Below are 12,223 nucleotides of genomic sequence, written 5' to 3' on the forward strand. Positions count from 1 at the left end.
CCTCCGCAATGGGAGAGGCCACAACAGTGAGAGGCACGTGTACCGCAAATAAATAAATAAAATAAAATAAAATATGCTTGTTATTCTATCCATTATACACTCAAATTCCACTGAACATCTTTTAAGTTATAACCAAATAGAAAACTATAAACCATTAAAGGGCAATATATATTAAAACTGCTCATCTCTTTTTCTTCTCTGTTTTTGACCTTAATTCTTATAATTGCACTAAAGATTTCAGGCAAAGGTTTAATAAGTCATAGTGAATTCTTCGGAGATATTTATGAACCATGTTTATGATGTGGTAAATATTTTGGTCTCCTCCACCCAGAAATATTTATAGAAAATATCAACAGTCAGTCAAAGGCTGTGGGAATTCTAATTATTACTTTCATTTATCATTTAAATTACTGGAGAAAAGCACACAATGTGATGGATACTCTTTCTATTTAGTAAGCTTAAAGTGTAAATCGTTTATTTTTCCTGAAGATCTTGCTCCAGTCAAATTAGTAATCTACTTCTCTATCTAAAACTGTCATTTCTTTTTATTTATTTATTTATTTATTTATTTATTTATTTATTTTTGCTGTACGCGGGCCTCTCACTGCTGTGGCCTCTCCCGTTGCGGAGCACAGGCTCCGGACACACAGGCTCCGCGGCCATGGCTCGCGGGCCCAGCCGCTCCGCGGCATGTGGGATCTTCCGGGATCGGGGCACGAACCCGTGTCCCCTGCATCGGCAGGCGGACTCTCAACCACTGCGCCACCATGGAAGCCCTAAAACTGTCATTTCTTACAATGCGTTACTGTTACTTTTTTTTGAAATGAAGGAGTAAAGAATGATCAGATCTGAAAAAAGACTTAGTTCTAGAATCACAGAGGTTAGAGCCTAAGCAGATGGCAACAGAGATTCAGGTGGGACAGCAAGTCATACTGACCACAAATTAACCCAGTTTTCAGTCAAACAGCATCAAAATTCAAAGATGAATCTCAATAGGTGTACAATACTTACAGGTCCAGGTTAGTAGTTGAAGAATGGCTTAACTCTATTTTTGTATGTAAAAGGGGCCCTGTCTCAGGTCACTACATTGGTGAGAGGAGATCCGGTCAGAGGAAGAGGATAGAGACAGCAGATAGGCAGAACATCTACTAAGTATATATCATGCTCCAGGAATAATGCCATGTACTATTATGTAGACCATTTCATTGAATCCTTACAGCCTGGGGAGTGTTTTCTTTTTCTTGATCTGTCCAGGTCATAGACCAATGTCCTGAGTACATTTGACAAATGTTGCCAAATAAATGGCTGCATGCATGATTACTTGTGGCAATTTTCTTTTTATTACACAATGCTAAATATAACAAGAGGACCTTCAAACTTAGTAACAGAGAAAACACCCAGAGACACTAGTTGGAACCCATTGGAATATACTACAACTTGGGGAACAAGGGACTGGTTAGCACTGATTACCATGAAACCTAGCAGAGATGGGAAACTGCATCATGTAGTTGAGACTTGTTCAGCATCCATTCCTTTTAACAACACCCAGGCTTTTTATTTTTATTTTTTTGGAGCCGTCCACCCTTTATTATCAGCTATGTGGACTGATACCATCCCCATCTTAAGTACTGATTTTTTTATATCAGGATAGTGGCCATTTTCCTCATCACAATATTCAACTATGGGATGGCACTTAATCCAACCAGTCAATGAGACACAGGGTAGTACTTGCCTAAACTTGCAGGAAAGAGAACTTCCATTCTCTTCCTTTAAGAGCTATGGAAGGAGACCCTTCCCTAGATGGCGTTGTGAAAGAATATGAAGTCTAGAACCACTTCAGCCATTTTGCTCCACTGAAAGGAGAACCTGGAGTCTGAGGATAATGCTAATACAAAAGGCAGAATAAACATAAAACAGTGAAATCAAGTACTTAGTGATATTTTTAAACACTGAATTAAGCTTGACCTGAAGCCACTCCTACTTCTGATCTCAGTTTATTGATCCAATAACTCCCTTTCATCTTTTAACCAATTTATGTTGCATTTTTCAGTCACTTTCAACATAAAGAATCCCAACTTATACTGGTGGCAGATGGGATCTCAGCATGGCTCAGCTGATAAGTAGTCTCCAAAATGGCCATCAGGAGAGTTATTTAATGAGTCCCAGTGCAGAAACTGACAGGGTGACATCAAGTGATACCTACATTATAAGTGGATAATATAATTTTAAAAGTTGGCTATACGCATAGCACAAGGAGATCAGCTCAGCACTTTGTGTCCGTCTAGAGGGGTGGGATAGGGAGGGTGGGAGGGAGATGCAAGAGGGAGGATATATGGGGATATATGTATATGTATAGCTGATTCACTTTGTTATAAAGCAGAAACTAACACACCATTGTAAAGCAATTATACTCCAGTAAAGATGTTAAAAAATAATAAAAATAATTAAAAAAATGAAAGTTGGCTCTAGAAATATGACTGCACACAAAATTTTCACTCAATCCATGCATTCATTCCTTCAACACACACCAGGCACCTCCTGCATGTCAGGGGCTATTTATGATCAGACACGGTCTGTTTTCTCAAGAGTCCTTGCTGAGGGTTTGGGAGACATAAACATATAAATATATCATCTTTGGGATTCAATAGGACCTGTTCTATATGCCCCTTTATTATATTATGCATCTAGTACCAAGAGGGCAGAAAGGAGGTTTGATTTATAGGTGGGGATTTCTTTAGGTTTCTTGATATTTACAAATAGAAAAAGATGGGAAATGCATTCCAGTCAAAGGAACATGGCTAAGACATGAACATCTGAAAAGACTTCATTGAGTCTAGAGCATAGTGGTATAGAGGCTAGTGGTACAGTAAGAGATAGAAAAACAGGCTGGAGCTAGATTTGGAAGAGCCAAGTGTGTCTTGAGGGCTTAAAATATAATTAAAAATTTTAAAGCAGAAATAAGGTATCAGATCATTTTAGAAAGATTACTGTAATGGCAGTAAAGAGGATAAATTAAAGTTGAAGGAAAAACTGGAGGTAGAGAGACCAGTAGGAGGCTGTTGGGGGAGCCTAAGTGACAGGTGATGGACTGTGAGAAATGAATAGTGCACAACTCATTTTGGCTACAGAACACACAGACTTAAGTGACTGACTGAATGTGATAGTAAGTGGTCAGGAGGACCTAAGATTCACAGATCATCTTAGGTAACTATATGGATGATAATGAATGATGCAAACCAAAATGGGAGAAAGAAGGTGAAGGTGGAGAGGAGGGGATGGAAGAAGAGGGAATTGGCTTTGAGAACTACTAAGTTTGATGTGCTCACAAGACACGCAAGTTGAAATGTCCTATTTTATGAGGTACTCTGAGTTACTAGCGATTGCCTTGGGATGATGTCAGTAATTTTAAATTAAGGTTGGATTCAAAGTACAAATATTATTACATATGTTGGATGTATAAGTCTAATAAAAAGTTTTATTATTTCCCTTAGATTATAAAACACTATTGATAGTGGCCACATAAAAAATTGCCAAAATTAGTTTAAGATTTAAACCTACTGGCACAAGCACTGATATTTACAGCTCATTCACCATATAACTATGAACAGTAAGAAAAAAATAAATTATGGGATACCATTTCATGTGCATCAGTTTAGCACGGATTAAAGACAAGGTCTTGGCAAGTTTAGGTGAGACACCCCAAGTAATGACAAAAATTGCTGAAACCACTGATTACTTGTACTTCATCAAATCTTGTCATCTCTAACTTTTAAACTGAATTATTAGTATATGTGTGAATATGATATAGTTTGAAACACTAAATAAATTGTTAAAAAGAAAAAAATATATTGATACTTGTCCTAAACCATCTTGCCTGACATTCTGTATTACAAAGATTAACCTTTGCTTTTAACTTCCATTTCCCTTTCTATTACACAGTAGATAATAGGAAATACTAGTAAGCAGCTAAGCAAGAAAGTAGAGTGAGAGATAGTTTCCATATTCATTGGAAAATTATTATTGCATTATCATTCCATGAAATTTGACTTTCCTCATCATAATAATATACTCCAGAAAAAGTTTTATGTAAAAACTGAAGGACTAGTTGTTTGTTTGTTTGTTTTCCAAAAAGCGAAGTTATGTCCTAAGGGAGACTAGCATAATTTCATTTTTACCAACCTTAGTTAATAAGTGGGATTTTTATGCATTGTTGGTGCTACACATAATTGCTATATATAATTATAATATGTCCAACAATACCTTCTTGTAGGTCACTGTGGTTATTATTATGGATCTAGATAATTAAAACAGAATGAAAAACTGTTATAGCCCCAGAAGGGTAACTGTTGGTCTCTCTGTGAGTCTATGCAGCACTGGAACTGAAAATGCTTTGTGCATCATCTGTGACCAATGAAAAGACCTTTCCATAATTTTAGCTGTAAGTTGATCCACAAAACAAATCAGGGCACCTTCTGGAAGATGACAGCTGCTCAACAAATCCAAAGTGCCTAAACAAACTTAGCTTAAAGCTGAAGACAGATACGTGCAAAGGCACTAAAGACAATCTGAAATAAACTGAAAATCTAATCTCCTAATTAGATGATGTATTTATTTATGGAACACACCTAAAAAGATAAATGGGTCATAAAAATATATGTTTACATTTACTGTAAATTCATGTGCCTTTTCCTTCTTAAAAGTTTGGGCCATAAATATTATCATTATTTAATGGAAGCTAACTGAATACCTTAGTACTTTGACAGTAAATTACAAAACCAGCAGAATATATCTTTATATTATAGAAAATATTTTAAAGTATTCTGTACACTACTTGTAAGAAATGATTACAAATATATTGCTTGTCTGTTTGAGGATAAAAACAGCATAAAAATTACACTATGACTTAAGCTTATTACAAATATACATTGTAAAATACCAGTTAAATGTATAGTTATAAAAAGGATTTAATATTTAATTTGGAAACTCACATTTTAGAATATAATCATGGTTTCTTATGAACATATATAATTTATAGCCAAAACAAGATGAGAAATATTGACCCATGCTAAAAAATTACATTTCTATAACACCCATTTTTTTGCATTAAAAGCTACTTAGTCACTTTTTCCACTTCTGGTGACTGCTTCCATGGAAGTACATGAAATAGTACTGACATGAACCTAACTACTTGCCAGGGAGCACACATAGCTATGAACTGTGTTCACAGGAGAATCTAAGGGTCCCATCCACATCTAAGTACACTTGGAAGTTTAATAGGCCTCCCAAACTTAACATGCCAAACCCCACATTCCAAACCTGGCTCTCCCTTAGCCTTGAAATTAATGGCCACTCTGTCTTCATTGGCTCTGACCATAAACCTTGAAGTCAACCCTAATTTAGTCCTCTCTCTCACCCTACATCCTGCCAACCCAAAAATCCTGCTCATTCTCTCATCAAAAAAGAAAAATCTTACCACTTAGCCTCTGTAACACTATCATCGTAGGCCAGGAAATCTTTACAGTTCTCTTGAATTATTGAAATAGTTCCTAACTAGCCTGCCAGCTTCTACCCTTAACCCCCATTGACAGTCTAATTTCCATACAGTAGTCAGAGCATCTTGTTGTTATATAAGCCAAATTGCATAATTCTTCTCAAAATCCTCTAATAACTTTCTAACATTCTCAGAATAAAAATCACAATCCTCTTTACTATGATCTATAAGGCCCTAAGTCACACTCCCTCTGGTCCCCAAATACCTAACTTAGTTTTCTCCTCCTCTTCTGCAAGCTCACTTACTCTGTTTATACTGGACTCCTTGTTGGAACATTTTGGACATGTTCCCACCTCAAGGGCTTTGCATTCATTGTTCTCTCACCTCTAACCATCTTCCTTATTCTCTGCATGTCTCACTTCCTCACCCACTTTAGGTTTTCATTATGTGTCACCTTCTCAGAACAGCTCTGGCCTCTGTGTTTAACCTCAAGCCACCCTCTATTCCATTTCCCTCTGTCTGCTTTGTATTTCTCTATAGCACTATGGTCATCAAACATACTATAGCATATATGTGTTCACTACTGGTTTATTACTTGTTCCCTGTAACACATGTAAGCTTCCTGGGAACAGATTTCTATGTATTTAATTAATTGTCCAGAGTAGTGTCTGATAAATGCTCAATAAATTTTTGTAGAATGAATGTGAAAGTACCTTCAGCCTGTTTTTTTTTTTAATTCCACTCATCGTATAGAGCCTAACTCATCCATTTTCACAAAAATATAGTGCATTAGTCAAGGCAATTAAAGCACTACCTCACACAAAGCATGATGAAGGTTGGAGAACTCTCCAAGCACACATGACTCAGAGGTCCATGTGCCTTCTAGCACACAGTTTGTCACTTTCAAAGTCCTCTGATTCCAGCTATGAGGATGAAGTCAGAGACAGCAGAGAATCCCAATGGAAGTCTTAAGGGTTAACACATTTCAGAAGACTGGGAGATGAGATCTTCCAGTGGGCCCAGGGAGGAGGAAACTGAATTGGTGAGAATCTAGCTAGTCTCTGCCACCCATAAACTAGAAAAATACTAAGATTTCATGTACTTTTTCATTTTTATAAAGTACTTTAAAATTTATGCTGCACGCCTACTAAAAACCACGGTGGAAATAAAGTAGAATGATAGGACTGACAGTAACCGGAGGAATGAGGAGTAAAATATTAGTCACATATTTCAGGAACTGCCTCTCCAAGGAGGTGATATTTGAGCTGAGATTTTAGAGATAAGAATGAGCCAGGTGTGCACAAACTGGAGAAGTAACAACACAAGTAGAGGGAAGAGCTAGTGTAAAGACCTGGGGGCAGAGAGAAGTGTGGCATGTTTGCAGAATAGTGAGAAGACGGGGTAGCTGAGAGTCCTGGGCAAGGGAGCAGCGGAGAGCATGTGGTCAACACAATGGGAGAAGGGCAGGAGTCCCAACTTGTAGAGCCTTGTAGGCCTCAGTAAGATGTTTGGATCTTACTTTAAAACAAGGGGAAGACAGTATTGTAACAAAAGCAAGGAATCTTATCTGATTTACATTTTTAAAAGATCAGTTTGGCTATTGTGAAGTAAGTGAATTACTGTAGGGTAAGGTGGGGTGAATTAGTAGGCTTTTGCAATAGTATGAGAGATGGTCATGGTAATATAGATAGATAGAGAGAAGTGGGAAAATGTAAATATGTTCTGGAGGAAAAGCCTATCAGACTTACTCTTAGATTTAATGGTGGGAATTGCAGGGTGAGAGAATGAGTAGTTAAAACTACTCCTAGGCTTTTAGCTTGAGTCAATTCATATAAGTTTACATTTTGCTTTTGCAAAAATGGGGAAGATCAGGAGACCCATTTTTCTGAGGGAAAACAAGAGTTCTTCCTGAGCATGATAATTCGGAGAAGCCTATTCGATATTCAAACTCAAGAGAGATGGCAATGGTAGAGATATTCCCAAGGTGATTATCTATCACTATATGGGGAGTGTTTAAAGTCTGAGCTTGGAAGAGGCCACCTGAGAAGGTGTAGACAGTGAAAAAATGAAGCTCTGAGGCTGAGCCTGGGGCAATCTATCAACTGGAAGTCTAGCAGAAGAGAAGCAGCCTGCTGAGAAGACACTGAGCAGGACAGCCTGGAACTCAGCAGGAAGACCAGGACCATGCAAATAATGGGAGTCAGGAGAGTAAATGCAGAGGTGGTGGTTGTATTGACTGCAGCTGAGAGGAGAAGAAAACGAGAACGGAGAAGTGGCCACTGGTGGTGGACACGGAAGCAGGGAATGACTGATAAGAGTTAGTTCCAGAGCAGAGGAGAGGAAGGGAGCTCCACTGGAGGGGAGAATGGAAGAGCAAGTGGAAGCTGTTAGTTCAGTCAGCAGTACTGCCAACTTTTTTAGTGAAAGTGAGCAGAGCAGCTTCCAGGAAAACAGCATAGGTTTGGTGGGGGGTTGTAGGTTCAAGAAAAAGTCTTTTTTTTAAACTAATAGGAGTTACTGGAGTATATTTTCTAGGCTGATGGGAACCATCCTGTGAAAGTAGGAGAAAGACATCTATCTCAGAACTTAAAAACTCTGTTAACTAATCTGATTTAAAATCCTTCTGGTTCTTCAACCTATGAAACTGCACTCTATATAAACTGCAAATTAGTAAGAAATTAAATTTTTCTTAATTATCTGGAATTTAATATGCATTTATTATGACCTTGTTGGAAAAACATAGTAAAATAAGTTTTAATAAATCTGTGTTTTCCAGGGAAAGAACATACAATTAAATTCTGCACTTAAACACAATCTAATTAATTATTTTAATATTTAAGTTTAAAGCAATTATCCTATGTCAAGCTTGTCAGGGGAAAAAAGTATCTTGGCCAAACTCATAGGTTATATAGTTGTATGTTACTGACATACCTGTATGCTTGACTGTAAAAATAGAAACTATTTCCTTGGGCTTTTTCTATAAAATACCTTGTGGATCATTCACTGTTTTATGATCTGCTTTTGAGTTAACCAGACCTGATACAAAATTTTTCTCTGTGTTTCTCAAGGTCTCTGAGCCTCATCTGTGTGCGTGTGTGTGTGTGTGTGTGTGTGTTTGTGCGTGTAAGAGAGAGAAAAATATATATATAGAGAGAGAGAGAGAGCTGGGGGAAAAACAGTGGAATCTTGGCTTTGAAAGATGCTTTGTAAAACAGTTTATTGTTATTATTGATATTCTTTCATGATCATTGTCATTACTATTATTGTTATTTTGATGAAGTTAAGGAACCTATATACCACAGAGGAAGAACTTTATTTCTACTGATGGTAATTGAAAAACAAAATAAATAAATAAATTCACAGTTACTTATAAAACAAAAAACATTTTTTATTCTTTAAAGAAACATATAATTGAGTCAATAAACATTATACTATTAAAGACCTATAAAGTACCATAAAGACCTATAAAGTACCAAACCTCTGTGTGTATATGGGGTGGTGGGAGCGGGGTGATTCAGTTTTAAATTAAGAACAGAGAATATGAAATTATTGAGAAACACTAGAAATTTACAGTTGAATTTTATATTATAGCTAGTTAAGGATTGGTAGTATAGAATGAGAGTACAGAGAAAGTAGTAGAATAAAATAGGTGGGAGAGAGAAAAACAAACCTGTGACCAAGAAGAAATGGTGGTATAACGAAGCAGAAACTGAGACACATTGGAAAAGAAGAAACAGGCAAAAAAAAGGCCCAGGTAAATGAGGTGGCCCAAAGTCACAGCTTAATTTTCCTTTGAGGTATGTTACACTAGAAGATTAGTGATTAGTTTTCTACTCACAATTCTTTTTTTTTTTTTAACTGCCTAACTCATAATGCTAGAATCTTCTCTCTTCATGGGCTAACTAGTGAAGATTATGACAGAGAAATTATTCCCTGGGTTGCAGTAGTAGTTATCAGGGCAGCTGTCTTTCCAAAGTCTGCAAATAAATTAAGCTGGAATCCAGACTTTGTTTCTGACTAAAAGTCAAACGTTTCCCTCTTTCTTTTCTCCACATTTTCATTTAGTAAAAGCTTTTCCCGTAACCTCCACTTAATCGTTGGTCAACATTTCCCATTCTCTCTGTAAAACACTCTGCCTGTGCCAGCAGTGCCCTGACTGCTCAGAGCTTCCAGACCATGCCCCAGCAGACCAGCACAAGCCACTGCCACCAGCTAAGGTCCACTATCACAAAGAGTCAAAGGAGTTTGTTACTAAACCTCGTAAGCCAGTTGCGTTTGCTACTATAATGTAATTAAAAACTAATCAAGGTGATGAAATGTAAGTGTGATAAGCAGAATTGCTATCAATGAAAGTTAAATTAATGCCATGAAAATGTGAGGAGATCATCTTCTAAGCATCTGAAGTTCTTGTTTCAGATTAAGAAAATCATAAAATTGAAATTGTTAGTGATGCATTATTGGTATAGCTTATGCAAGAAATATGATGTAGAATTCCAATCAACAGTCACTTAAAGAAAGAAAAAGCCACGGCCTTACATCAAAAGGCTGGCATGTGCATGCAAATGAACTGTTTTAAGTTGAAATAGAATACTTAAGGTATGAATGTATCATTATTATGGTTTCTTTTACTAACAGACCTTTTCAATTCATTAACCTACTGGCTTTGGTCATGGCAGAGTCTTGCTACATGAAAATAATCAAACAAGTAGGTCTTAGAAAGTAAATTATACATACAGTCATCAAGAGCAAGGTAAATTTTGCAAAATAAAACAAAACAAAACAAAACAAGAAAAACCTCACCACAGTTAAGTGTAGGTTATTAGAGTTGGTTAACATCCTCTTCTGAAACATTTTTCTTCATTAAGTATAAGAGGAGCAATTACATAATGTTTGCTATACATTTTTGTACAAATTTCTTAAAAGTCAATAATATAAACTTGGGATTATATGAACAGATACAAGAAAACAATATTACTTACCTAAACCATAATCAAAATGATGTATCCATGATTATTTACAAAAGCTGACCACTTAATAAAATGTTAAAGTACCATAGAAATCTATTGTCGAATGTATATTTACTGATTCTCCACAGAAATATTTTTTCTCAAACACTCTGAATAGGAGTAGTATAAATTTTATAAGATTTAATATATATGGAATTTAAGGAAAAAAATGTCATGAAGAACCTAGGGGTAGGACAGGAATAAAGACACAGACCTATTAGAGAATGGACTTGAGGATATGGGGAGGGTGAAGGGTAAGCTGTGACAAAGCGAGAGAGTGGCATGGACATACATACACTACAAAACAAAATAGATAGTGGGAAGCAGCCGCATAGCACAGGGAGATCAGCTCAGTGCTTTGTGACCACCTAGAGGGGTGGGATAGGGAGGGTGGGAGGGAAGGAGACGCAAGAGGGAAGATTTATGGGAACATATATATATATATATATATATATATATATATATATATATATATGTATAACTGATTCACTTTGTTATAAAGCAGAAACTACCACACCATTCTAAAGCAATTATACTCCAATAAAGATGTAAAATAAATAAATAAATAAAAAGATATAATGTAAAAAAAATAAAAATAAAATGTTTCCTATGAATGTAAATATGCAGATTCATAAAACTTATTAGCAAGTAATAAGTTTTGCTTTTAAACTGATGTGATTAAGGTTCACAAAACTATGGTCCTCAAAACAAAACAAAATAATGTGTTAATGTGGAAAAAACCATACATTGATAAAATTTTAAGTAAAATAATCTAATGAAATGCATAGTTGCTGAGATTCTATTTTTAAAACAAATCCTACAAACCTCTCTAAAAACAATCTGTGCTTTATTTTAAGCCAGAACTGCAACCTCTACATTAAAAATGCACAGTAGTGCACTTAGGCTGTACTGCCACCAAGTGCCTAAACCAGTTAGTTTTGAGAATCTTGCAACAGCTTTAAGAGGATTCTTTCAGTGTTATAAGTAGCAATTTCAGAAACAGGCTAAGAACAAAACACTTTAACCATATACAGCTATAAGAGCATCAAAATTTAGACATGACAATAAAATCTCAAAGGTATTAATAAAACATCAAGAATCCTACCAGCTCACTGGAATTTCGTGAAGTCTAAATATGTTATTCAGCTTGTAGTCAAATTTTGCTGGACAAATATTTTCTTTGCATAAACACAGGTTTGGATTTGGTTGCATGTCAGTGGGAAACACTGAATCCTAGAGAAAAAAATATAGCAAGAGTTCTGTGTAAAATAGACAACTCATTGAAAACACTGATACAGTTTTATTTAATATATTAGAACATAAATGCTACTATTATAATCCATCAGGATTTACCTTAAATACCTTATTCCTGATTTTAGTTTTGAGAAAATATGTAAAAAACATAAAATTTTAAATAAGGCATATATCTACTTACATAAATCTAAACTGCATACTACATGGTAAAAATTACTTGAAAAAAATCCCCTTATTGAATTACAATGAAGCACAATATAGCATTGTCTTATATTATTGGTCTATTGTCCTTTTGCAATAAGTTTCCACCCCCAACAGTAACATCAACAAAATCTGTGATTATTTTTATACTCCTTTTGTTCTCTATAAATGGGGAACTAAACATTTAGTTTAATTGGATAACAAAAAAACATTTATTAATTGATAATTATGGTTTTCTTTAAATCTGAGGACACAGGGCTAAATTAAAGGT

The 12,223-nt window shown here is 35.8% G+C and overlaps 1 protein-coding gene across 1 annotated transcript in view; it reads right to left on the bottom strand.

Annotated features, from left to right (window-relative positions):
• SPAG16 (sperm associated antigen 16) overlaps positions 1–12,223 on the bottom strand; it is an 887,252-nt gene that overhangs the window by 760,507 nt on the left and 114,522 nt on the right. Inside the window, exon 10 of the mRNA XM_060106744.1 lies at positions 11,603–11,730. Within this exon, the coding sequence (XP_059962727.1) occupies positions 11,603–11,730 (128 nt within the window). The remainder of the gene's footprint in view (positions 1–11,602; positions 11,731–12,223) is intronic.

Source organism: Mesoplodon densirostris, chromosome 8 (assembly GCF_025265405.1).
Source record: "Mesoplodon densirostris isolate mMesDen1 chromosome 8, mMesDen1 primary haplotype, whole genome shotgun sequence".
Taxonomy (NCBI): domain Eukaryota; kingdom Metazoa; phylum Chordata; class Mammalia; order Artiodactyla; family Ziphiidae; genus Mesoplodon; species Mesoplodon densirostris.